At 28.2% G+C, this 23,638-nt stretch overlaps 2 protein-coding genes and 1 long non-coding RNA gene across 14 annotated transcripts; 2 read left to right on the forward strand and 1 right to left on the reverse strand.

Moving 5' to 3' along the window:
- Positions 1 to 476: 476 nt before the first annotated feature.
- On the forward strand, positions 477 to 3,792 carry LOC123260422 (putative defense protein 3). The gene is made up of 5 exons (XM_044721517.1): positions 477 to 614; positions 821 to 1,079; positions 1,999 to 2,206; positions 3,486 to 3,578; positions 3,664 to 3,792. Exons 2-4 carry the CDS (start codon positions 857 to 859, stop codon positions 3,538 to 3,540), a joined length of 486 nt encoding a protein of 161 aa, XP_044577452.1. The 5' UTR covers positions 477 to 614; positions 821 to 856; the 3' UTR covers positions 3,541 to 3,578; positions 3,664 to 3,792.
- Positions 3,793 to 6,396: 2,604 nt separating this feature from the next.
- On the forward strand, positions 6,397 to 21,717 carry LOC123260380. Of its 8 annotated transcripts, none has more exons than XM_044721455.1 (6): positions 6,397 to 6,899; positions 14,811 to 14,963; positions 16,064 to 16,204; positions 16,715 to 16,829; positions 16,910 to 17,136; positions 18,790 to 21,717. In XM_044721455.1, the coding sequence occupies exons 1-6, from the start codon at positions 6,776 to 6,778 to the stop codon at positions 18,939 to 18,941; spliced, it is 912 nt and encodes a 303-aa protein (XP_044577390.1). In that variant the 5' UTR covers positions 6,397 to 6,775; the 3' UTR covers positions 18,942 to 21,717. The 8 variants fall into 8 exon arrangements, with proteins under 8 accessions (XP_044577390.1, XP_044577381.1, XP_044577398.1 ...); XM_044721446.1 differs by having other exon boundaries at positions 16,910 to 17,130; positions 18,778 to 21,717; XM_044721463.1 differs by having other exon boundaries at positions 16,910 to 17,130.
- On the reverse strand, positions 6,946 to 9,553 carry LOC123260429. 5 transcript variants are annotated; one of them, XR_006508460.1, is made up of 6 exons: positions 9,106 to 9,553; positions 8,805 to 9,003; positions 8,598 to 8,681; positions 7,665 to 7,834; positions 7,265 to 7,590; positions 6,946 to 7,192 (listed from the first exon to the last, which is right to left on the reverse strand). It is a non-coding gene; the product is annotated as an uncharacterized LOC123260429 (long non-coding RNA). The 5 variants fall into 5 exon arrangements; XR_006508462.1 differs by lacking the exons at positions 8,598 to 8,681; positions 8,805 to 9,003; positions 9,106 to 9,553 and adding an exon at positions 8,435 to 8,576; XR_006508461.1 differs by lacking the exons at positions 8,598 to 8,681; positions 8,805 to 9,003; positions 9,106 to 9,553 and adding an exon at positions 8,372 to 8,576.
- Positions 21,718 to 23,638: the final 1,921 nt, after the last annotated feature.

Raw genomic sequence — 23,638 nt, forward strand, 5'->3', positions numbered from 1 at the left:
TCCACGTATAATTTTTTAAACTTTCTACATGTGAAATTTTTTCAATTAATTTTTTTTAATAATTTTTTCAATAAAAGAAATTATAAAAATTTTTAGATGTCGGCTAACTTTACTGTCATTAACTTTAATGTCATTTTTAACTGACCAATTAACTTCCTATGTCAATAATAAATATATAATTGTACGTAGAACTGTAATTATAAATTCAAAAGACACACTTGCGTGTGCTGGAATCGATGCAAGACATTAGGAGTAGGTAAGAAACATTCAGCAACCCTGGAATTGATGCAACAAATAAGTTGTCATGCGAGTCCAATATGTACAAGGTTTCAATGAAGAATAGCCTGGTGGTGTGTCTCGGATAAGGACTCATATCAAGTAATGTAAAATAAGTATAGAGGTGAAAGTAACAATCGAGTAAATAATTTTGTACGTAAGGGAGTTGTGAGAAGTGGCAGTCGCATGTATGGTGGGATTTTTATACCCAGTTGTATTGGACTTACAATCGCTAAAGTACAACTTTTATTTTCATTAGTTTACTTGTAAGAGTTCTTTTACGACGACGGTCAGCTATTTGTCTTGAGGATCGTCGAGAACACAAAGCGCTTATTGAGGTAAATAAAATGTCTTGTTCTTTATATTTATAAAAGTTCTTGAAACAAAAAACTATTAGCTTCACTGGTTTATTCCGTCCGACCTAATTACTTAATAGCTTAATTAAATTTATTCATTTAATATAAAATATCTTCTTGAGATATCTTTGTGTAAAGTAATTCTATAGGGCAGATTTTGATTCACATTATAATAATTTGATTTTCAGATTAAACTGGGTGATAAATAAAATTCTAATTAAAAAATGAATCAGCAACTAACTATTTCCCTGGTGGTCACCGTTATTGTAGGTCTATTAGCACTTACCTCTGTAAATGGATTTCCCGATGGAGCGCCGGTCGATGTATGTGTTAAAGAACGACCGAATCAGCCCTATCATGGTCAGTTTCGTTCACAGCCTGCTAACACCAGCCCTTATCAGATTATAGCCTCATCAAAAGATTACGCACCTGGAAAACAAATTAGTGGTAATTTTAATATTTTTTTTTTTACATAAAACAATTAATCATTTAAATAAATGAATAGATACTTTATCTGATTTATGTAACTCAGTGATTTAAAATTTTTTTTCAATTTAATTTAATCAATAACAAGTACTCTAGACATTCGATTATTTTTTAATTATAATAAATGACAAAAGATTCTTAATCTTCTTTTCTTCTTCTAAAAGAAGAATATATTCATTTTTAAATATTTCGTTAATAAAATTTTAATTTTTGCTCTTTTTTTCTTACAGATAAATATTTCCTTGTCTTTTTATCATTCATATTGATTTTTTGTTTAAAAATAAAAACTGTATTATTTCTTCTTTCATTTTCATTAATTTAAAAATAAAAAAGTGGTTTTAGAAACAGAATCTTTTAATGAAATGAATGAAATAAAATTTCAACAATAATATTCTTTTCTTCTTCTAAAAGAAGAATATATTCATTTTTAAATATTTCGTTAATAAAATTTTAATTTTTGCTCTTTTCTTCTCACAGATAAATATTTCCTTGTCTTTTTATCATTCATATTGATTTTTTGTTTAAAAATAAAAACTGTATTATTTCTTCTTTCATTTTCATTAATTTAAAAATAAAAAAGTGATTTTAGAAACAGAATCTTTTAATAAAATGAATGAAATAAAATTTTGGTAATATTAATCATCTTTTCTTCTTCTAAAAGAAGACTATATTAATTTCTAAATCTTTTGTTGATAATACTTTAATTTTTGCTCTTTTCTGCTCATAGATAAATTTTTTCTAGTCTTCTTATCATTAATATTTATTTTTTGTTTAAAAATAAAAGCTGTATTATTTCTTCTTTCATATTCATTAATCTGAAAATAAAAAAGTGGTTTTAGAAACAGAAACTTTTAATAAAATGAATGAAATAAAATTTTAGTCAGCATAAAGGGAGATACTTTCAAGGGTTTCTTCATACAAGCTAGAGATTCGCGCACTCATGCATGGATAGGTAGCTTCGCAACAACACCCAACACCAAAGTTTTCGATGAGTGCAGTTCAGTAACTCACGCCGATTCAAAAGATAAACAAGAAGCTACATTAATTTGGAACTCTCCAACCAAGGGACAGGGTCAAGTCTACTTCACGTAAGTGTCACACATACCCTTATCTAGAAATAATTAAAAAAGATTGCGTTACTATTTTAATTTCAATTAATTACTTTAAATTAGTAGACAGTAGTAGTGTAATATTGAAATAATAATTTATGCAATAAATCACCCAATAAATCTTTCACTTAGGTGCAGTCCAAATAAATTTATTATTAACATAATCATTATTATTATTTTATTATATTACCAACCTATTAATTACCATAACCAGTTACTTTGTTCATATCGATAATAACCGACGGTAAACATAGTGACAGAAATGTCGAGAGAACTTTGAACTCGTGATGCAATTCAGATTTATTAGCAAACTTGTTTGGAAGGTGAATGTGTCAATAGTGATTGATTTCGACGCTTTTGAGATATTGCAGATATAAGTGTTGTCGAACCGGTTTCTATTTATTTTTCTTTCCAATTCGGGTTTAATTATGTCTGGTGAGCTCTTTAAACCCAAACATTGTCTATATTTGTATCTTCTTCGTATCATCGACCCATATTACCATTAAAAGTAATGATACTGAAAATTAAAAAAAAAATTTTTAAATTTTTTTAACAATTAAAATTATAATTAAAAAAATTTTATATGTAGAAATTTAAAAAAAATAAAAAAAGAAACTTTTTTTTTTTACAATTATTGATTTTTTATAAAAATTCCAATAATTGTCATATGTCTGCTAATTTTGTTTATTTTTATAAAAAACTAAATTTTTAAATATTTGCACTTATAATTTTTTTAACTTTCTGAAAGTAAAAATTTTTTTATAATTTAATTATCATGAAAATCTAAAAAAATTCACAGAAGTCTGTTAGTTTCATATGAAAATTAAGTTAGCCGACATCTAAAAATTTTTAGATTTTTTTTATTGAAAAAATTATTACAAAAAAAAAAAATTCATTTGTAAAAAACTTGAAAAACTGTTAGTAGAATTTTTTACAAAAATATTTTTTTGTTTTAATTTAATTATTGAAAAAAAATCAAAAAATTAAAAACGTCGGCTAATTTTAGTATTATTAATTTCATTATCATTTAACAGTAATGTAATTTAAGATACTGAAATTAGCGAACACGTAATTTTTTTTTTCATTTTTCTTGAAAACCTAGGCCTAGAAAATTATTTTTAAAAAATTGCATTTATAATTTTTGAAAGTTTTTAAATATGGAATTTTAAAAATAAATTTTTCTTACTACAATGTATTTGTAAAAAAAATTCTAAAAGTACACGAGCTGTTTTAATTAATTATTTATATATTCTTCCAGTGGTAGTATCTTGAAGGATTACTCGACTTTCTGGGCAGAGTTGATTTCTCAATAGAAATTTCTTACGAACTTTAGATGACGATATACTTTTCCGTAAGTACTTACTTAATTCTTACATACATATGTACGAGGATTATATTTAATTAAATTCAATATTAATCTTATTGAATAATTTCAGATGTAAAGCAGGATTTTATGAAATAATTTCGTCATCGAAGAAATAAAGTTACCTTTTATAAATATATATATTAACGTTGAATAAGATACTCGTAAAATCAATTAAAGTTATAAGTTTATAAATATAAGTAGTTAGATTTTTTTTCTTGATTAATTTTTGTAATTACTAACATTAAATTTACTTTTATAGAAGCTAACTTAATATATAAAATACATTGAGATGTAAATGAAAAATAAATTGAAGGATTTAAGTGAGTAAGCTGAAGATTAATTAGAAGAAGTAACTTGTTCATCGAGAAGACATAATAAACGTCTAGACTGTTAATATAAGCTTCTATAGAAAGAGTAAAAGTATACGTGAGCTTTTTTCTTATTCGCACATCATAAACGGTGGATTTCCTTAATGGATCTTACGACGTTTTCCTCTATATAACATTTTATGTGAGCTGAATGCAACGAGCTGAGCGATCGGTGGGAAATTGCATAAAGCAACAGACCAGCGCGGGTAAAAGTGGGCCAGTGCGACGCAATGCGATACTTAACATAATGGTAGTCGCGTGTATGTGTGTAAATATTTTCTTTAGTCAATTAAATCCTAATGCGACAGGAAAAATATTATTATAAGGTAATAAAATCCTGCGAATGGCATTGACTTGTTTTTAGAGTAGACAAAAGTGCTTAGCTGTGATTATACACAGCGAGGTGTCTTTTATTTTCCTTTGGGCGTTTACTTATTTATTTAAGACCTTAATGGTTTCTTGATTTATTTTTTTTTTATAATGTCAGATTGAAGTGGATCGATATCTAGAGATTAAAATAGAAGCATGACGCTTTTACACTTTTTCTATTTCATATTCTTTGTTATTGCACTTAAAAAAAATTTAAAATTATTCCCATAAATTATTTTTCACCACTTTGTTGATAAATTTTCTCTTCCTTAGATTTATAATATAATACTATACTTTTCTTCCCGCTTTTACTAAGCACTAAAACAACTTTTGTGTTTGCGTAGAAAAATAATAACTCTCTGAGTTTATTTACTTCCTCCACACTATTTTTTACCCTGTTTTCAGTAATTAATCACATCTGGCATCATGATGGATGAAAAAAATATGATACTGCCTTTAAAAAAAGATATATAATATATATAATAATACATATGTCTAAGAAATAATATTATCTATCTTTATATCTAATAATTCATCATTATAAATTATTCAAGCTACCCCAGTTCAGATTTTAATATATAAACAATTAAAAAGAATTACAGAGATAATTTTATCTTAACAAAGAAATATAAATTTATATACTTTTATAAATGAATATTTATGTAACTGTTTGCTAGTAAATGTTTGCTGTCGCTGACTTTAATGAGATATCGAAAGATTTTATTTAAAAAAGTTTCTGCTGTTGCGATACTGAGATGGATTTAGTCAAATGAAATGTACTTTTATTATTTTCAAGCCCGAGGAATAACTCTGGGATATTATAATTATAATAAATAAAAATAAATAGCAACCTCGCAGTCACTATGTGACTTGTGAATTATAAATAAACAAAAATTTTGCTTCATTAAATAATTACTTTTGTTAAATTACACTGTATTTTCTTAACTATTGAAGTTTTTAAAGATATAAGCTCATCTCCATGTTACACTCATCAAGAGCTTTCATTTGAGTACCCACATGTATTTTGATATATTTTTCACATATTCATATATATAATATATATATAATATATATATATATATATATATATATATATATATATATATATATATATATATATAAATATATGAAAAATTGATGTGGGTACTCAAATGAAAGGTCTCGATGAGTATAATGTCGGGGTGAAGTTGTATCTTTAAAAATTTAAATAGTTCTCAAGATACAAGATCGTTTCTTAATTGTATTAAATTGCACTGTACTTTCTTAACTATTGATATTTTTAAAGATATAAGCTCATCTCGATGTTACGCTCATCAAGAGCTTTCATTTGAGTACCCACATGCATTTTTATATATTTTGCATATATACATATATATAATATATATAAATATATGAAAAATTGATGTAGGTACTCAAATGAAAGGTCCCGATAAGTGTAATGTCGGGATGAGCTTATATCTTTAAAAATGTCAATAGTTCTCAAGATACAAAGTTATTTCTTAATTATGGATCTAGAGATAGATCATAAATTGACTATCGGTTAGAATGATATAAAACCTTGAAAAGGTAAAAATTAAAGTCAAGACCTTTGCAATGACACTAAATTTCACTAAAAAAACTGATTTTATCATATGATTTCTAGACACAAAATTTTTCTTATTCTTAATAATATAAATAATAGAAAAAGAAGTATTTGTAAATATAAACAAGGATGATGACAAGTTATCATAAAAAGTTGACATTTTTTTCAGCATGAGCTTGTAAAGAGAAAGAATATTTAAAAAAAATATTGTGACACGGAAAAAATTAACATTTTCATTAGACTATTTTACAGTGATAGTATAATGATGATAACAATAATGATTATGATAATGATAATAATAGCGGTGCAGGTAATTTATGTATAAGGGTGAATGTGCAGCAAGTGCGTGTAAAAAAGTATGGATAGGAAAGAAAAGGAACACATACACATGAAGGATAGCACGAAATAAAGAGGGGTAAGTGAAGTAAAGCCAGGAAAGGTTTGTACGGTTCTCGGGGGTCGCGCCGGCGCCTTTTGGTCGCGACGTTCAGCCGCTGCACTGTATCCTCCTTGTCGCCGCTGCTCGTCGACCGTGACGCGTTCACGGAACCCGCAGTCGTGGTGACAACCCCAATGAAGAAGGACAACTAAGTGCCCGCAGTATTTTTTGTACCGACAACCTGCTGGAAATTTAAAAAGAGTGAAAGTTTGTGAGTGAGGTAAGTGTGGGTGCTGAAGAATCTTCCACAGGATATCAGCACAGCTATTGATATTGATATTATTATATTGATACATATTTACATACCTGGTAATAAAGTAGGAAGTGTGATCGATGAGAAGCGCGGTCGTGAATTCGGTTCACGAGTATGTAATATGATAAGACGTGACACGACGGGCCTGAGTGTCCGGGTTGGGTTGAAGAGATGTTGGAGTGGTTGGCGCAATCTGGAGGCACTCGGCTGATCTGTCTTATCATTGTCCCATGGTTCCTCCTGGGACACCAGGTCCAAGGGGGCCCGGACCCCCCGGAACTGACTACTCTTGAAGGTAAGTCACTTTTTATTATTATAATTACTCTAATGGTTAATAATTAAATTAAGAGCATAGGTAATTTTATTTCTTCATCGCTGATTAATTAAAAAACTACTTGTAATTATTAAGACAAATTTTTTGACTTTATCTGCATAAATTAATCGATGAGAAAAGCGGAAGTGAAGACTGTTAATTTAATTACAAGATTAAGTGATTGTACACGGCTCGAGTGTCGGGTGGTTAATTATAATATTTGCAGAGCATTCTACAGCACCCCAGCCAGGAAAGATAGAATTAATAGAGCCAAGCTAAAAGGTAAAGGGTAAAGATAAATATTAAAAAAAAGTTGACCTGTAAAATGGCTTGTTGCCAAAAATTACCCTCGGCATCCCTTGTTTGGTATCGACTGACGCCACTATCGAGAAATCCTAAGAAGTAATAGTACTACCTGCTAAAAGAAGAAATTTTAGTCGGTGAGAAGAAAGTTTGCTCACGGAAAGCAGCAGGTTGCGATAACACTCTACAAGATGACGTGGTGCTTCCTCTAGCGCACTAGACTCGTGGGAGTGATGCAATCACACGAGCGAGTGCTACCAAATGCTTTTATAAATTCCATTTCTTCTTCCTCTTACCTCGGATATTTGTTTCTATAGATGATTTACTGCTTGAAATATTTATTTCAATATTTATATTTCACTCGTCCAATCTAATCTAAAATAATATAAGAGATAAAACACACACGCTTACATGAATTTTGGATCTGCAATATATGATATTTACTTTGGTGAATTTTACCGTGGTATCCTCGCACCCATTTATCGCGTGTCCACTTATCATTTGTCTCGGCTGTTCGATCACTTTTATTTTATCTGGAAATACTTTTGCCAATCTTTATACTTTTTCAATCTTATATTTCCTTTGTTTCTGTAACCTTTGCAATTTCAAATCTCCTGAAAATAAAAATAAAAATAAAGCTCTTTATCAATATAAAAATATGATAAATTATTATCGAAGAAATAAAAATGTTTTATGGAAAAAGTATAAATTTAGTTTTGCATCTATATATGCCAAGTAGCGAGGTGTAGGGTTGTCTTCTCTTAAAGGTTTTCTGGACACTTGACTTTTAACTTAAAACTAGTAGGCACCGTGGAGTGTATGTGAGTCACCCAGCATTTCAGTCATTGTGTACTGCAGGTAAGAGGATTTAAGTGTTGTTGTGTGTTTCCCTACAATATAATACAGCTAGTGTGGTCGATAACAGGTTGGTTTGACGTTCGCGGCTCCGACGGATATTTGAATAGCCACAGGAATAATATCGATGGACTTTAAATTGCGTCGTAATTCACGTGCTAACTTTCTGTACATATATATCAATAAATGTGAAACATGAACACAATACATCTAAATCCATTTCCATATTTTATACACACTAACACATTCGCTCAACTCAAACAAAGAAATATAAACCAACCCAGTTAAGTTATTACCATATACCACCCAGTGAAATAATGAACTCAAGCTCGAGCTTTACCAACTGAATCAATTCTTACTCATCTATTTTCGTTCTTCAAATCCAAATCTTCTTGCACTTTAAAGTGAAACCGATAAAAGATAAATATTATTACAGATATCTTCTTATTCTTCTTCTTCTTACTTTTGTTAGTTTAACTCCCTGGCTTTTATTTTCTTCAGAGTAAGTTCTTCAAGACTTACTGTTCATTCAAATTACTTGTGAAAATCCTTCAGTAGATGACATTAAGCTCGCAGTTTTCAATATTTACTTTTAAAGACAAAACTCTGGAAAAAAATTTTTAACTTTCAATTATGTTAATCTATATTGTAGAATATTTAATTATTTTATAAAAAATATTTAATAAATAAATTGTGGAAAACCGCGAGCACTGGTGTTCAATATTTAACCAGTCTTGACGTTCAGTAGCGCATGCATGTGACCCGGTCAGGCAATTATTGGTCAACAAAGATGGATAAAAATTAACCCCTGGCATGGGTGATATGTGCACGTACATAAAAGTACACTTTATCCAGCCATCGCCAGTGGATTAATAATTAACAGAAAAGTGTAAAGTTTCAGGAACTGCTTGTAGTTTGTAGCCAAATGCTGTAAAACAATATTTATAATTTATAATTATTAATGCAGAATAGCAATAAAAAAAAAAAGAATTTTAATTGCTAGTTTAAGAGAAACATTAACATTATTTACCGGGTAATCGCGATGCTAAGTTAACTGCAGCGTTCCGTGCTGTAGTATAATCCAAATTATACCTTGTTTCAAGAATTTAAAGCACAGCTTTTTCGTAGCTCTTAATCCCTGGAAGTTCAGTACAAAGTTGGTAGACTCAGTCTGAAAAAAATAATTTTTCTTGCTAGCTAGATGGTTCTGAATTCGAGATGAAACAACTATCGCGGTGTAAAACAGCATGAAATTACACGGTGATATATATCTTTTTATTTTTAAAAACTTTCAAGGTTCTGAAAGTAGCAAATGCGCGCGACGTCGTAAGAGAGAAAGAAAGAGACCAAAGAGAGAAAGTTGAATTACTAGACTTTACTGCGGTCTGCATTGCGGATATGTCTATTCAGTAGCTCGATTTACGGAATTATCACCCTAATAATTGCTATCGTGCTCAAAGCAATGATTTATAAATAAACTTGTAATAATAACGAGAAACGTTTAGTTCGTTTCTATTTTTTTCCTTTCTTCTTTGCGGTGTTAAACTGGGATTCCTAGCTGTCCAGCGTTTTGCGGGCTGGCCAAAATTAACCTAAATTTATGGCGGTTCATTGGAAGAGCTCCTGATTTCTTGTTATCAAAACTTTAAAGTTTTTCTGAAAAATTTGATAAAGTTTTCTATAAAATAAATTTTACAATTGTTCATTTTCACACTACCTGGTTGTTTTTACCCAATGGATGGGTTTTATCGTAGATAATATTCCTGGATTCTCAATTCCAAATTTATGATCCATAAAAAATCGACGTATCATTTTTTTTTATTTATTTAAAAAGTTTTGATATCAAATATGCAATTAATAAAAACGTGTATGTATAAAAATGATTCTAAAAAAGTTTTCTCCGTGATTATTTATAAAAAATTAATTTCCAAGTCTATATAACTATTCATGAATCCACAAAATAATTGAATTATCTTCACAATAAATTTATTTACTTAATAACAATCTGTTGATTATTTATAGGATTAATGTTATAAATAAACGTGTAAATAATTGGTAAATAGTTTCAAATACAATTTATTAATAAGAAGAAAATATTATACGTACACAGTAAAAAATTTTGCGTCATTGCGTCAAAAAATTTTGTGTTAAAAATTTTTATGTTAAATATTTTACACTTTTTTGTGTTAATTTAACATTTTTCTGTGTTAATTTAATACAATTAATGTTAAATTTACACATAAAAGTGTTAAATATTTAACACAAAAATTTTTAACACAAAATTTTTTGACGCAATGACGCAAAATTTTTTACTGTGTAGTAACAACTTAATGGTTCAAGAAAGACTAACTACTTACAAGTAGACAGTAATACAATAATCCCTATTGGTATTTATGAGTAACATATTAAATTCAGATAACTATAGAAATATATAAGTATGCATGTTTGCTATAGTGATTAAACTTTTAACACAATCAATTTTCAATCAAAACTCTAAAATAAATCAATTTCTAATTTTTGCAGTCAAAATTAACCGAGCCTGTAAATGACAACTCTCCAATATTAATTTATTCGGACATTAAACGTATCAATTTATGCTTACTCTATATACATTGCCCGCAACGGAAATTAATCACATTAATTTCTATCAAGTTATGCAATTATAATCATAATTACTCATACTATATCATTTAATTTTTTTTCTTCGTTAATCGTGAATCCGATTGACATTAACTGAATGAATAAAATCAGGTAGAAGTGAAGTAAACAATCGCAAATTTCAGCAAACACAGTCCTCAAAGTCATCAATTTTGCTTTGCGAGCTACAAAGTAAAAATGAAATGTCAATAAGCCTATTTAATTAACACAGCTAACAGTTAACAGCTAACCTTTAGTTCATTGACTGAAATAGCAATTACCATGTGGACATAACTCTTTGTACTTGGACACAAAGGGTAAATATCTAAGTCCAAGTACTGCTTTGGGTTACTGAAATATAAACCATGTCATCAGCACGTCGCATTCTTCATTTTCTTCATTTAATAATTATAACTCATATTTACTAATACATATGCGCATGTAAGTCATTCAATGAAGATAAATTATTCAAAAAGCAATATGCGTATTTCTTTCTTTACTCAACTCGGACACAATTTTATAACTTTGTGTAACTTCATTTGAAGTAATAATAACGTAATACTTAAACTTTTTAATAACACCATTCTGTTATATATTTTACTTATATCTCTTCGCTCAGAATGTAGGTATTAAAATTTTATTATAATCCACTTTATCTTCTTCTCGCCAGGAGGAAACCATTATTTTTATCCACAGTAATGTAAAATAGATATATTTCTTCGTGAAAATGTCAACTGAAACAAAAATACAAAGTTGTTAAAAAAAGATCTTTAATTGATTGCAGTTATATTAAATAAATATAGGAAAAAAAGTAATTTAAGTTTGTTGATAAATTAAAGGCTATAAATAAAAGTAGACATTTTTATAAGAAAAGAAAAAAATTAGTTCCTTTGTATTTTGAGTTTACGTCGAGGAGAATAAAGACGTTGGAGTCTAGTGAAACAGCTCGATAATTCACCCGGCAGTTATAGAATAGAAATTCTACACTTATTTTCCTTACCTTACTTGTGTACTGTCTGTACTGTATTCGGTGCAGCTATATATTATCGAGTAATATAAAAGTAAAGCTTTCAGAAGAAAGGACGTGACTTTTATACTACTACTAAAAATCCTGCGGGTATTAGAGAAAAGTCTCGAAGGACTAATGTTGCATGTTCACTTGGATTAAATAGACCGTCAATTAATTGGGGATGAGAAAATTTACTACAACCAAGACCGTTTATTTTTAATATTACTTTAAAAAGAAAAAAAATTTTAATAATTTATGTCTACATAATGTGTAGTAAGCATAAACATATGGATGAATAAATATAAACACGCGAAGCAATATTTTTAGTTAATGCTCGAACACATAAAACAAAAAATAGTTTATTTCTTCTATTAAGATAATTCATATAAAAAAAAATATTATAATATTATAAATGCGACGAAGGGCAAAAAAATGGATATAAAAAGATGATGTTGTTTATTTCAATTGAGCTGGGATCAAAAAAGTAACAAAAAAGATGTTTTGTTATTTTGCTAATGAGCGGGTGAATGCGAATGAATAAAACCAAGTTTTTTTTCAGAATGTGAACGTGCATGGTGGATATCCATATAGTAGAAAAAAAGAAGAGTGATAATAAAAGCGAACGAGCTGAGAGACCGGGGTAAAACTTTTGACGCTGTTTTTCCCATAGTGCCAAAGAATAAACAGAGGAGGAAGTAAAATAAAAGATAGAGGGTAGATAAAAAGACGAAAAGAGAAGTGAGCATTGTCACAAGAGACTATTTTTACCACTGAGATTCTACTATTAACGAACCTATTCAACGATAGCTATGTGACTCTATAACACAGATATACACTTACATTATTTAGCTTTCAGCTGATATCTATATTTTATATCTTCATCTCTAGCTTTTATCTATAGTTACATTTATCTTCATACATGTTTATAAATATACGTATTAATTTAAGCACAGAGGAGTACGTGCCTGCAGAGTATCGATACAAAAGATAATGCTAAGTCTTTAAAAGCGTATCTCCCAGTTCCAGACGATTCAAAAAGTTTAACATTCTGGCTTTGAGGTTTTCTCAACCGTTCAACGGATATATAATGGGAAAAGTATAGAGCAGAGACTGTAAGGCAAGTTGATTGCATTGATGTACGATGGAATAACGTTAGTGTTAGAGAAACTGTAGGATTTGCGGTGCTTCGGTACCGTGGGAGGGCTCCAGGTGAATGAAGATGGGAAGAAAAAATAAAAATGATGAAAAATAAAATAAAAAAAAAGTGAAGCTTCTGATGCGAGAGTGATCTACAGACATAGTCATGAGAAAAAAGAAGCTATATTGGCAAATTGCCACCGAGAATGACCCACTTTTTTATTCGAGATTAACCCATGACATTGCTATTCCGCGAGGAGTTTTTTTTACAGCTATTGTTGCAATTACGTGAACGATCCTCAAGATAAATTGACACATACAATAATATACTGTGTAGGGAATAAATATATTTAAATGTGATGTATTGCACAGAAAAAAAATTAACTTGAATCAAGATTTATGATTTCTCTAAATTATTATTGTAAATTAATTATATAATTAAGCTTTCTTGAATTTTAATTTAATTTAATTTATACTTTGAAAAAAATTTAGCTTGAATCAAGATGAAAATTATTGAATCGAGAAAATAATTTTGAAGAGTTTCATTGTCTTGAATCAAGACGGAAAATTCTTGAATCAACTTAGAAGGATTTGTTTATAGTTAAAAATATTTGTTAATATTTAAAAAATCATTTATTAGAGACCACTTTTTAGTCCTTAACAAATATTTCTTAGTATTTAAAAAGATTTATTAATATTTAATAAATGAATATTAAATTTATTAAATACAAACAAATCATTTTAAATACTAAGAAATATTTGTTTGATACTAAAAAATGGTCTCTAATAAATGATTTGTTAACTAATAACAAATATTTTTTGATACAAATAAATCCTTCTATCAGTGAAGTAAGATTTACTGAAGTCAAGAAAAATTTCTTAGTTGAAAAATTTTTCTACTCAAATCAAGAAGATGAAATTCTTCAAAATTATTTATTTGATTCAAGTTAATTTTTTTTCTGTATACCAGTCCTATGAACAGATGTTCTGCATCTCTATCGGACAGATATGTCATGTATTATATTATATATTGATATTCTGTAATATTTTCTGGTTATTAAATAAATAAAATAAAGATTCTTGAACCAAGAAAATAATTTTGAAGAGTTTCATTGTCTTGGATCAAGACGAAAAATTTTTGAATCAAGTAAAATTTACTTTAAATAGGAAAAATTTCTTAGTTTAAGAATTTTTCTACTCAAGTAAAGAACATGAAATTCTTCAAAATTATTTACTTGATTCAAATAAATGTTTTTTTCTGTGTGTGATTATTATTTTAGTAAATAAATCGGTGGGATAACAGAGGAGTCCGGTTTGTATTCTAGGTGGAAATGAGCCGAAAAGTCTTCCAGTGAGTGAGCAACCATTTGTCCATTTTGTCGATGCCCACAATCAGTTCCGGATTTATCGAGCGGCCCTATGCCGTTTTATTATATTGATGCACCGAGAAGTGAACATAATTCGGGAGTTCATGCCCTGGTAATTTTACCAGTCTGCAATCTGATGCAATTGTTGGATATTATTATGGACATTTGCATAAATATGTAATATATATATATAATACATAATATATGTATGATGTAAGAGAACGTCAGACTGGAGGCGAATTGCTGTAAAATATTTTGCCGAAAACTTCTGTGATGACGGAGCAAATTCACAAATGTCATGCGGTCGCATATTTTATGTATGAGAAGAATGATGTCAGTAGACCTGTGGGCTGTAGGCTTTAGGCTCTACCCTTTCGAGATTGCTCTGACACCTACATCTTCGTAGGTTCTCCTTTGATTTTTTGTAGAATATGAAAAACTGTCACGTTCTTTCACTGAAAGCCTTTTTATTAATAATAAATTCCGCTTGCCTTGACATTATCTATGAAAAAAAATATACTTTTAAAATTTTTATATTTTCATCTTGGGTTACTGTTATTATCATAAAAAATTTTTTACTTACAGCCGTACCTGATCGTGGCGTAAAAAAATTCGGAGATGAGTGCAAAGAAGACCGAGAGTGTGGGTTCGACGGGTCATTTTGTGACCCGAGAAGTAAAAGATGCTACTGCCGAGAAGAATATCCTGTAACGAATCATATAGACAAGTGTGGAATTCGTAAGTATAATTTTTTTTTATAATTTAGTATATAGATTTCTTGGACAATTAGCTTGCATGATCCCTAAAATGAGCGAAATTCGTTAATAAGTTTAGAAATGGTAGCTCTTCAAAATTATAAAAATAGTGAAAATCACACAGTAAAAAATTTTGCATCAATGCGTCAAAAAATTTTGTGTTAAAAATTTTTATGTTAAATATTTAACACTTCTTTGTATTAATTTAACACAATAAATGTTAAATTTACACATAAAAGTGTTAAATATTTAACGCAAAATTTTTTACTATGCACGTTTTCGGTGACTTTATTGATGTATAACTTTCGATTGAAAAGAGATTGCTAAATTTTGATCAATTCATGTGAAAACTCATGTAATCACCTTTAATTTTACGTTTATAACATTGAAGTTTTGACCATTTTTAGTTATTTTATCAAAGTTAAGAGTGCAATTAAACCATTTTCGATTTATATATCAACTTATATATGTTATTTTATCAAGAATTTTATTCTGTGAAATTTATCTTCCATTTTAGCTGTGGCTGAATGACGTTTTTTTTTTTTTATAATTTATTTCCTAGTATTTGTAAATTTGATATTTCCAGTCAATACATTGTAATTGCCGAGGTAATAAAAAACATTAATATTGGCAATGTTTCGATGACAATTTGGCCTCCAGCTAAAACCAATAAATTACGTTATTATTCATACAAACAAATTAAAATTTATCATTTATAATTTTGGTATTGTGAAGAGCATTCAATAATTTATTGCTACGAAATAAATTATAATAAAAACCAACATTTCGTCATTTACATATTTTCTCTTTTCAATACCATTAAAAGTACCTCATTAATATTAATTAAATAAAATTACTTGGGTCACGTAAAAAATGTAATGGTTTTCTCATTAATTTTAAATTTAGATGAAAGTTATAAGTTATAATTAAATTATAAGACTTACATTTCATATATTAATCTTGTGTTAAATGTTATCACGTTTTCATTTTATGATAAATTCCTTTATTATGAAGTTGAACAGATCCACAATGTAATTACAGAATTCCTGGATAATAGTATTGAGAATTTGAAATATTTTACAGCTGCAAATGTGAACGAGTCATGCTTTTTTACCGAACAATGCGAGGAAAAGGTATCGCAGACAGAATGCCGAGATGGACGTTGCATCTGCATATTCGAGAAAATTCCAGTTCTCCAACCGGGAGGAGTTTTCGAGTGTATCGGTAAATAGATTAATTAAAAAAAAAAATCATACAACCAAGTACTCCCACATTTATCTATGAAAATTAATTTAGCAGACATTTGATAATTTTAAGAATTTTATTTAACAAGTAAATTATGGTAAAAAATAATTAGAAAAAAAATTGACATGTAAAAATTAAAAAAAATGAAATTTTTTATAAATAATTTTTTAGAACAAATTTATTTGTTAAAAAAAATTAAAAAATAGTCAAATTATTGCTAACTTCGATGATAATAATAAATTTAGCCAACGTTTTTACTTTTTTGATTTTTTTTTATTGAAAAAATTGGAGCAAAAAAATATTTTAAAAAAATTGCACTTCCAATTTTTCAAGTTTTTTACAAATTAAATTTTTTTCGATTTTTTTTCAATAAAAAAAAATTCTAAAAATTTTTAGATGTCGGCTTATTTAATTTTCATACTTCAATTTGATGATTTATCTGCAAAAAATAAATATTAATTTTATTATTATTATTATAATCGTAAACAGCGGAGGTGAAGGAAGAAGAAAATTTGCGCTACACGGATCCAGCGATGATAGGAATTCTAGTGGCGATGGCTCTCATGTTCATAATAATCTGTGTGGTCCTAAGACTCTTCAGCAAGTGAGTAGACGATAAATTAACCCTAATATGAAGTAACAAAGGTAATTAAAAGCCGCAAATTCAAAAATAATGATGCTCAGAGCTCGCTGGCGTGAAAACCGTACAATATTCAACACTCCGAACGCTCGTCTGATGAACGTCTCGCTGCTTCGTGACAACAACAAGCTACTTCACGCTCAGGAGCGACGCGGGTCGAGAGCGAGTCAACGAGGACCCTCGAGGCAACCTTCCATGGCATCTCTGAGGGCCCACTCACCCAATGGCTCGCAGCAAGGTGCGAAAAACACACAGCGAGTGAACCGTACGGGTTTTTATCAATTCAATTACTAAGCAAGCAACTTTTATTATCGAGTTATCTTGTATCTTCCTTGTTCATAGAGCGAATATATATCTTCATATATATTTGTATACTTGTATACATACTTGACTTTGACGTGTTCAGATTTTGTTATAGATCATAGTCTAGACCTATATTTCTGCTGCCTAATATCAACCTTAATTAACTAACAAAAATCATTAACATTAACAAACTCCTTTTGATACACTTGTGTCCTTAAATTAACTAAGTTAAGTGTTGGAATAATTACTATTGTTTTTATCTCGCATGACTTGATCGTTAACCACGATCACGAATTACATCTCATGGAAGGTATGAGGCATGTATACTATGTTTTACCTCAACTCTGGCTCTTTATACACTGGTTTTAATTTTACGTTATTTTTTTTTTTTTTAATAAAGTAAAAATTTCAACTAAAATGAAATTTTTTTTGTAATTATTTATAAGTGAGGTCAAACTTATTTTTGGACATATCTAGGTGAAAAATTGACATTTTTTTTTATTCTGCTTGTTTTTACGATATTTATTTTTTAGATTTTTATAACAATTAAATTACAATTAAAATAATTTAGAAAAAAAATCCACATGTAGAAATTTCAAAAAAATTATTAGTGCGAATTTTTTAAAATATATTTTTTATAATAATTGATTGGTTATAAAAATTTAAAAAATTGTCAAATGTCTGCTAATTTCAGTATCATAAAAATTAATATTTCAATAGCTTTTTTACCTTCAAAAGTTGGAGAAAATTTTGGCTCTTATGTTTTTGGATAAAATTTCTATTTTATCTTTTTTTGATGTATTTTTTTTTAAATGCATAAAAAAACGAACAGTTTAAAAAAAAAAATTGAATATCATTTTTCTAAAAAATTTATGAATTTTTTTGAAAATTTGTTAAAATTGTGATAATTAACTTTTTTTTTTAAATTATTAATTTTTTTATGTATTTAAAAAAAAAAACATCAAAATTTTCAAAAAAAAATTTCGTTCAAAAAAATAAAAATTAAAATGGTAGACTCGACTTGTAAATAAATAAAAATTCACTTTTTAAAAGTTAAATTTTTAAAGAATCTGAAAATTGTACAGTGTATCTTCATTACTTTTTCATACGTTAAAAAAACACAAGACTTTGTGAATATTTATTCAACAAGACTCGTATTGTGACGTAAAATTTTAATCAATGTATTCTTCCTCACAAAACTCTACTCTACTCTACTTCCACTTTAATATGTCGAATAAAAAATACTAAGCAGCCGTATTTATCTTTGTTTAGATGTTTTCATAGTGTCTTTACTTGACAGTTTGTTATTTGAAGAATTGTGTTTTTCTTCTCAGTAGTTGAATGAGTGACGTGGAAAATAGTTGCTTGCTCAAGTAAATGACTTGCTTGTTACTCGTGTGACTATACTAAACTAGTCTACTGAAACAAAAATTATTATTTATCTAGTAATCATTTAATTTATATTTTAATTTGTATCTTTTTTTCTTCTTTTTTTTTGTATTACTTATCTTAGTGAGCAGTCATAAATTTAGTGTTATTTAATTGGCGTTTAAAATAGGATGCTTCGATCCTCCTCGGGAAACTTCAATGACAGCTGTCTGATTGTCAGGGTCTCGTACAGGGTCACGCAGGGGAAGCCGCGGCAGCAGCGGGAACGCCTCATCAATATCAACAGCGATAAGGGTCAACAAATCGCCACCCCATCATCCCAACACCCTGAACGATCCAGTAATCGAGAGCGTCACCGTTGAGATCACCGAGGCCAGGGCGTAGAAGACATCCTCATCCTACCAGTCTGCACTGTTCACCGTCTGAAAGCATTCATCGTGCTCTTTTTACTAACTTATAGGCAACAAGACGTTACTACTTACATTAACTAGCTACTAAATAATTATAACAAATCTCACATTAAAAAGTTGCCCTTTTATTATTTTTAAAAATTATTTTTTAAGTTCCAAGTTTTGAAACAAACACTTTTTTAAATTTAAGGGCAAGTCACTTGGACAAAATATTTATTACTGTTATAAAAAAAAAAAAGATACTTTGGTATACTCTAACGAAAGTTTGTTTGTGCCGTCTTTAAGCTAATCAAATCAAGTATTAACGTTAGATATAAAACGCTACTATACATAAATAATAAAACTATTATAAATTTAATTATTTATATATATATAAATATCAAGTACAACGCTTTAGATCTATTCGTAATGTCTCACGTTGGAGCTATTGAAGACAAAAGTATTATAGACAATCGGATTGAAATAATTATTTCGATGCAATAAAATAAAATTGCATTTAATTATTTGAGGGTTGATAAAAGATGTGGATCACAGAACAAGACGCACGAACGGGGACCACACGAAAATAATTATTCGAATAATCACCAACTTTATTAAAGACAATGCCTGTAATAATATTATTACTCTTCATATAACTAAACGTAATTCTTAATAATATTATTATAATTGTATTTATTAGTATTATTATTATTATTATTATTGTATCTATTATATTATACTAAACTATTTGATAAACTTGTTTCTATATTCAATATAAAATGGCACTTATCAAATAGAATCTACGGTGACAGAGGAAGATATAGTCTTGTGTCGGACGCAATAGCTATAAAATAAAATTTAGTTAAAAAGACGCTAATTATTTATTAAGACACGAACGTAGGAACAAAGTGTAGTGATAACTTTGGATCTTTATACACTCAACAATCTAGTGAAGATATTTAAATAATATATTATATTAATTATTACCGAGATAAATTATATTATAAAGGTAAATATTTACAATGCACGTTAATAAATTTACACGTGAGATTTCTAATAGATTCCTTTTTTTCTATAAACTATATACCTGATCTATGGAGTTAGCAATTATAAAGTGTATTAAATATTTGCATTTAGCTGTTAAGCAAGTTTGGTCCAAAGAATAATAAAAAAAAAAGTTTATTATATAATTGGTAACTTAAAAATGATGTACGATCATAGTGAAAAGATATTATCTCATTAAATAGTTTGCAATTTAGTGCCTACGCTGTTGCGCATATATCATTACGAATAATAAACACTTAAAATTTATTAAGAGATCATTCAAAAAAAAAAAAAAACGTCTATCAAATAATTTATAAATTTAATATAAACCAACATTTATTATTGATAATAATGAATAATGAATAATAATAATTAAATATGATTGTAATAGATAATGAAGAAAGATGACTATTAAAGTTGTCACTGTTGTGATGATTTTTGGTAATTATTGTCTCGGTTTAAATGTGTCGAATAGGCTTAGCAATTAAACAACGCCTAGCGACTGTGCTGTATTCTGTGATTCTATGACGCTATCATTAATAACTATTTAAAAAACATAAATAGTTGATACATTATTACATTTATTATTACTATTATATAATTATAACATTAATTATTATCATTAAATACAGATATAATAATTACTGTCTTACAATTGAGTTATCTGATTGTCAGAAACTCGACTAACGCACGAATAGAATAAAATAAATGAAATAAAATCCTTGAAAAAAAAAAAATGAAGAAGAAAAAATAAAAAAAAAAATAAAACGATACATAAAAGAAGACGAAGTACTATTAAAATTAATCAATAATTACATACGTAAAAAATTACTGTATATGATAATCAAGAATTAATGACGAGTTCTAAGAATAGAAAACGAAACATATTAATAATTTCAATGATTAACGACTAGCCTGATTAAGAAGAAAAATTAGGGGAAGGTTTTATCTTCATAATCAGGAGGCTTGTCGTTAATTGTTAACGTAAAGTACGAGAATCGACCACACGATAGATAAATTTAGAATAACTCCGTTGATATGTAAACATTTACTAACAACGTCTAGTGCATTTATTATCATCAATATAGTTAATTATTATTATTAGTAATGATAATAATAAAGAATTAATCATCTCTTCTCGGCTTAGAGCAGAGTGCCCATGACACTCCCTTTTCTACCTCTTTTTTACTCTCTATAAAAACTTTCGTATATTCGACTGTGCTACGTTTATTTATATTAATTATTTATTGATATATTATTATAATTGTTATTATAAATTATAATAATGCACAGTCTTATCATTGTATCGTTTTAAGGGAACGTAGAGAGTTATTAGCTTGGCGTGTTTTTTCACTTATAAATTTATAAAGCAAGCTAAATGTTATTAATTATTGTCATGTAGAAGCGAGTGACTAATTACTGAAGGTTATATTAGAAGAAGAAATTATTGGTCGATTGGACGAAGGATAGTCCAGCTTTGGGGAAGTGCTTGGACTATCTTTCGTTACTAAATCAGTTTGTCATCATTTAATAGTTTATTAAATAATATACACTGAATCGATAAAACTTAACAAATCATCATTGAAATCAAAAATATTCATTGATAAGTTACTATTAAATATGTACGAATCGCTTAAATTGTAGCTTATTTTATTATTAAAATATCATTGTTTATTGTTGCTTGTGTTGTTATGAGTTTAATAAAACCATTTTCTTATTGTGTCGAATATGCTTTATTTATTAATTATTAATTATATAAATATTATCTCCAGCACACGTAGTAACACTAAGTATTTTTTTTTTATTTCCAAATCACAAGATTATATCAATTTAGTTGGTTACGAAAGTAAATAAATAAATTTCTTCACTCATTGTTTTTGAAGTTATACTTCTTTTGGCGCGTTAGGCAAAAATAATGAGGGTAAATTTTTATGATGCGCGCGCACACTGTCACGAAAAACCGACACCCTGAAGTTAGCTACTCAACATTTTAATTTTTTAAAAAAAAGTTACCAACAAAATAAAAATAAGTACATCTATATGTATGTTTGCGTGAGAACTGGCAACTGTATTCACGATATTTCATATAAATATATATTTTTAACTTCCCGCTAAGAAAATTGAAAATTTTTAATAATGGGAAGTTATTGATTTCGGTCCGATTTTTAAAAGTCGAGTTTTCACCGGATGTCCACGTTTTAAGGTCCCAGGAAGCCATTCTGATTATTCCCGCCGAGGTGTCCGGCCGTGTGTGTGTGTCAATAAATTTTTGTCGTACGGTTTCTCAAAAACGAATCAACCGATTGAATTCTACGACACGTCATTCGAAAGGGTCTATCAAAACGTAGATCTGATTAGATTTAAGAGTTAATTCATCAAGCCATTCCGAAGAAATTAAAAGAAAAGTTTGAATTTTTGTTTTTTAAAAATAACCTTAAAGCGTACGAAAAAATCATAATGAAACCATGTATACATTTTTTTGCTTAAAAACTGCGTCGAATGCTTTTTTTAAGAGCGGTTTATAGTTGATTTTCAAACGTGTTTTTCTCATGTATGTGGTAAAATTTCGAAAAAAAACGCTTCGCTCTTCGATAGATAATTAAATTATCTATCGAAGAGCGAAGCGCGTTTTTGGAAAATTTTCATTTATTTATGCATAAAATGCGTTTTAAGTTTGTCCAATAGAGGGCGAGAGAGAGGAAAATGTAAACTCTTCTTAAAATTAAAATTGAACGACGCATTTAAAAGTTATAGTTTAGAAATTCATAAAATTTTTTTTTTTGGTATTTTTTTAAGATATTTTCCAGTTTCTTTAACCGATCAATAAAAACTTGTACATTTTCTTTTTGTGCTTTAAAAACTGCACCGAAAGCTTTTTCAAAAAACAAAATCGAACGACACATTCAAAAGTTACAGTTGTTTAATAAATACATTTGGAGCTCGAGGAGCTCAAAATGTGAAAAACTGCGCTTTGAGCGCAAAATGTCAAAAGCTCAAATATTAATCAAAAAACACATTTTAAGGTGCTTGAAATGCAAACTTAGCAGGAAGTTCTAGGGTTGGCCTGCACGGTCAACCGATTTCCAAATTTTTTTAATTATGTAGAAATAATTTTTTTATGATATTTAAATAAACTTTATTTACTTTGATTATGCGTTATAATAAAACGTTCAATGTATTAAATACTTTTTTTTCTATTATTAGTGTCGTTTTTTCTACAAACGTAGGATAACGCGATAGGTAAAATATTTAGAAAGATTTTTATTTTGTTACGTCAAAGAAGTATAACTTCTAACGTGCGTACATAAGTACACACACACTTTTTAACTTTGTTTTCCAAAAATTAAACTAAGATTTTTTTCATTTTTCAAAATATGTCAAATTATAATATTTCTAATTATTTTTTCAAATTTTCACATGTGAAATATTTTTATTAAATTTCTTTTATAATAATTTCATTGTTATTAAATTATAAAAAAATTTCTAATGTCTGTCAACTTTAGTGTCATTTTTTCTTGTGTTGCGCAAAATTATACTTCTATTGTTTATAATTGGTATAATTAATTGTTGTCTTAATTTAATATCACAAAATATAACACTAAAGTTAGCCGACGTTTTTAATTTTTTGATTTTTTTAAATTATTCAAT

This window comes from Cotesia glomerata, linkage group LG1, assembly GCF_020080835.1.
Source record: "Cotesia glomerata isolate CgM1 linkage group LG1, MPM_Cglom_v2.3, whole genome shotgun sequence".
In the NCBI taxonomy this organism is placed as follows: Eukaryota; Metazoa; Arthropoda; class Insecta; order Hymenoptera; family Braconidae; genus Cotesia; species Cotesia glomerata.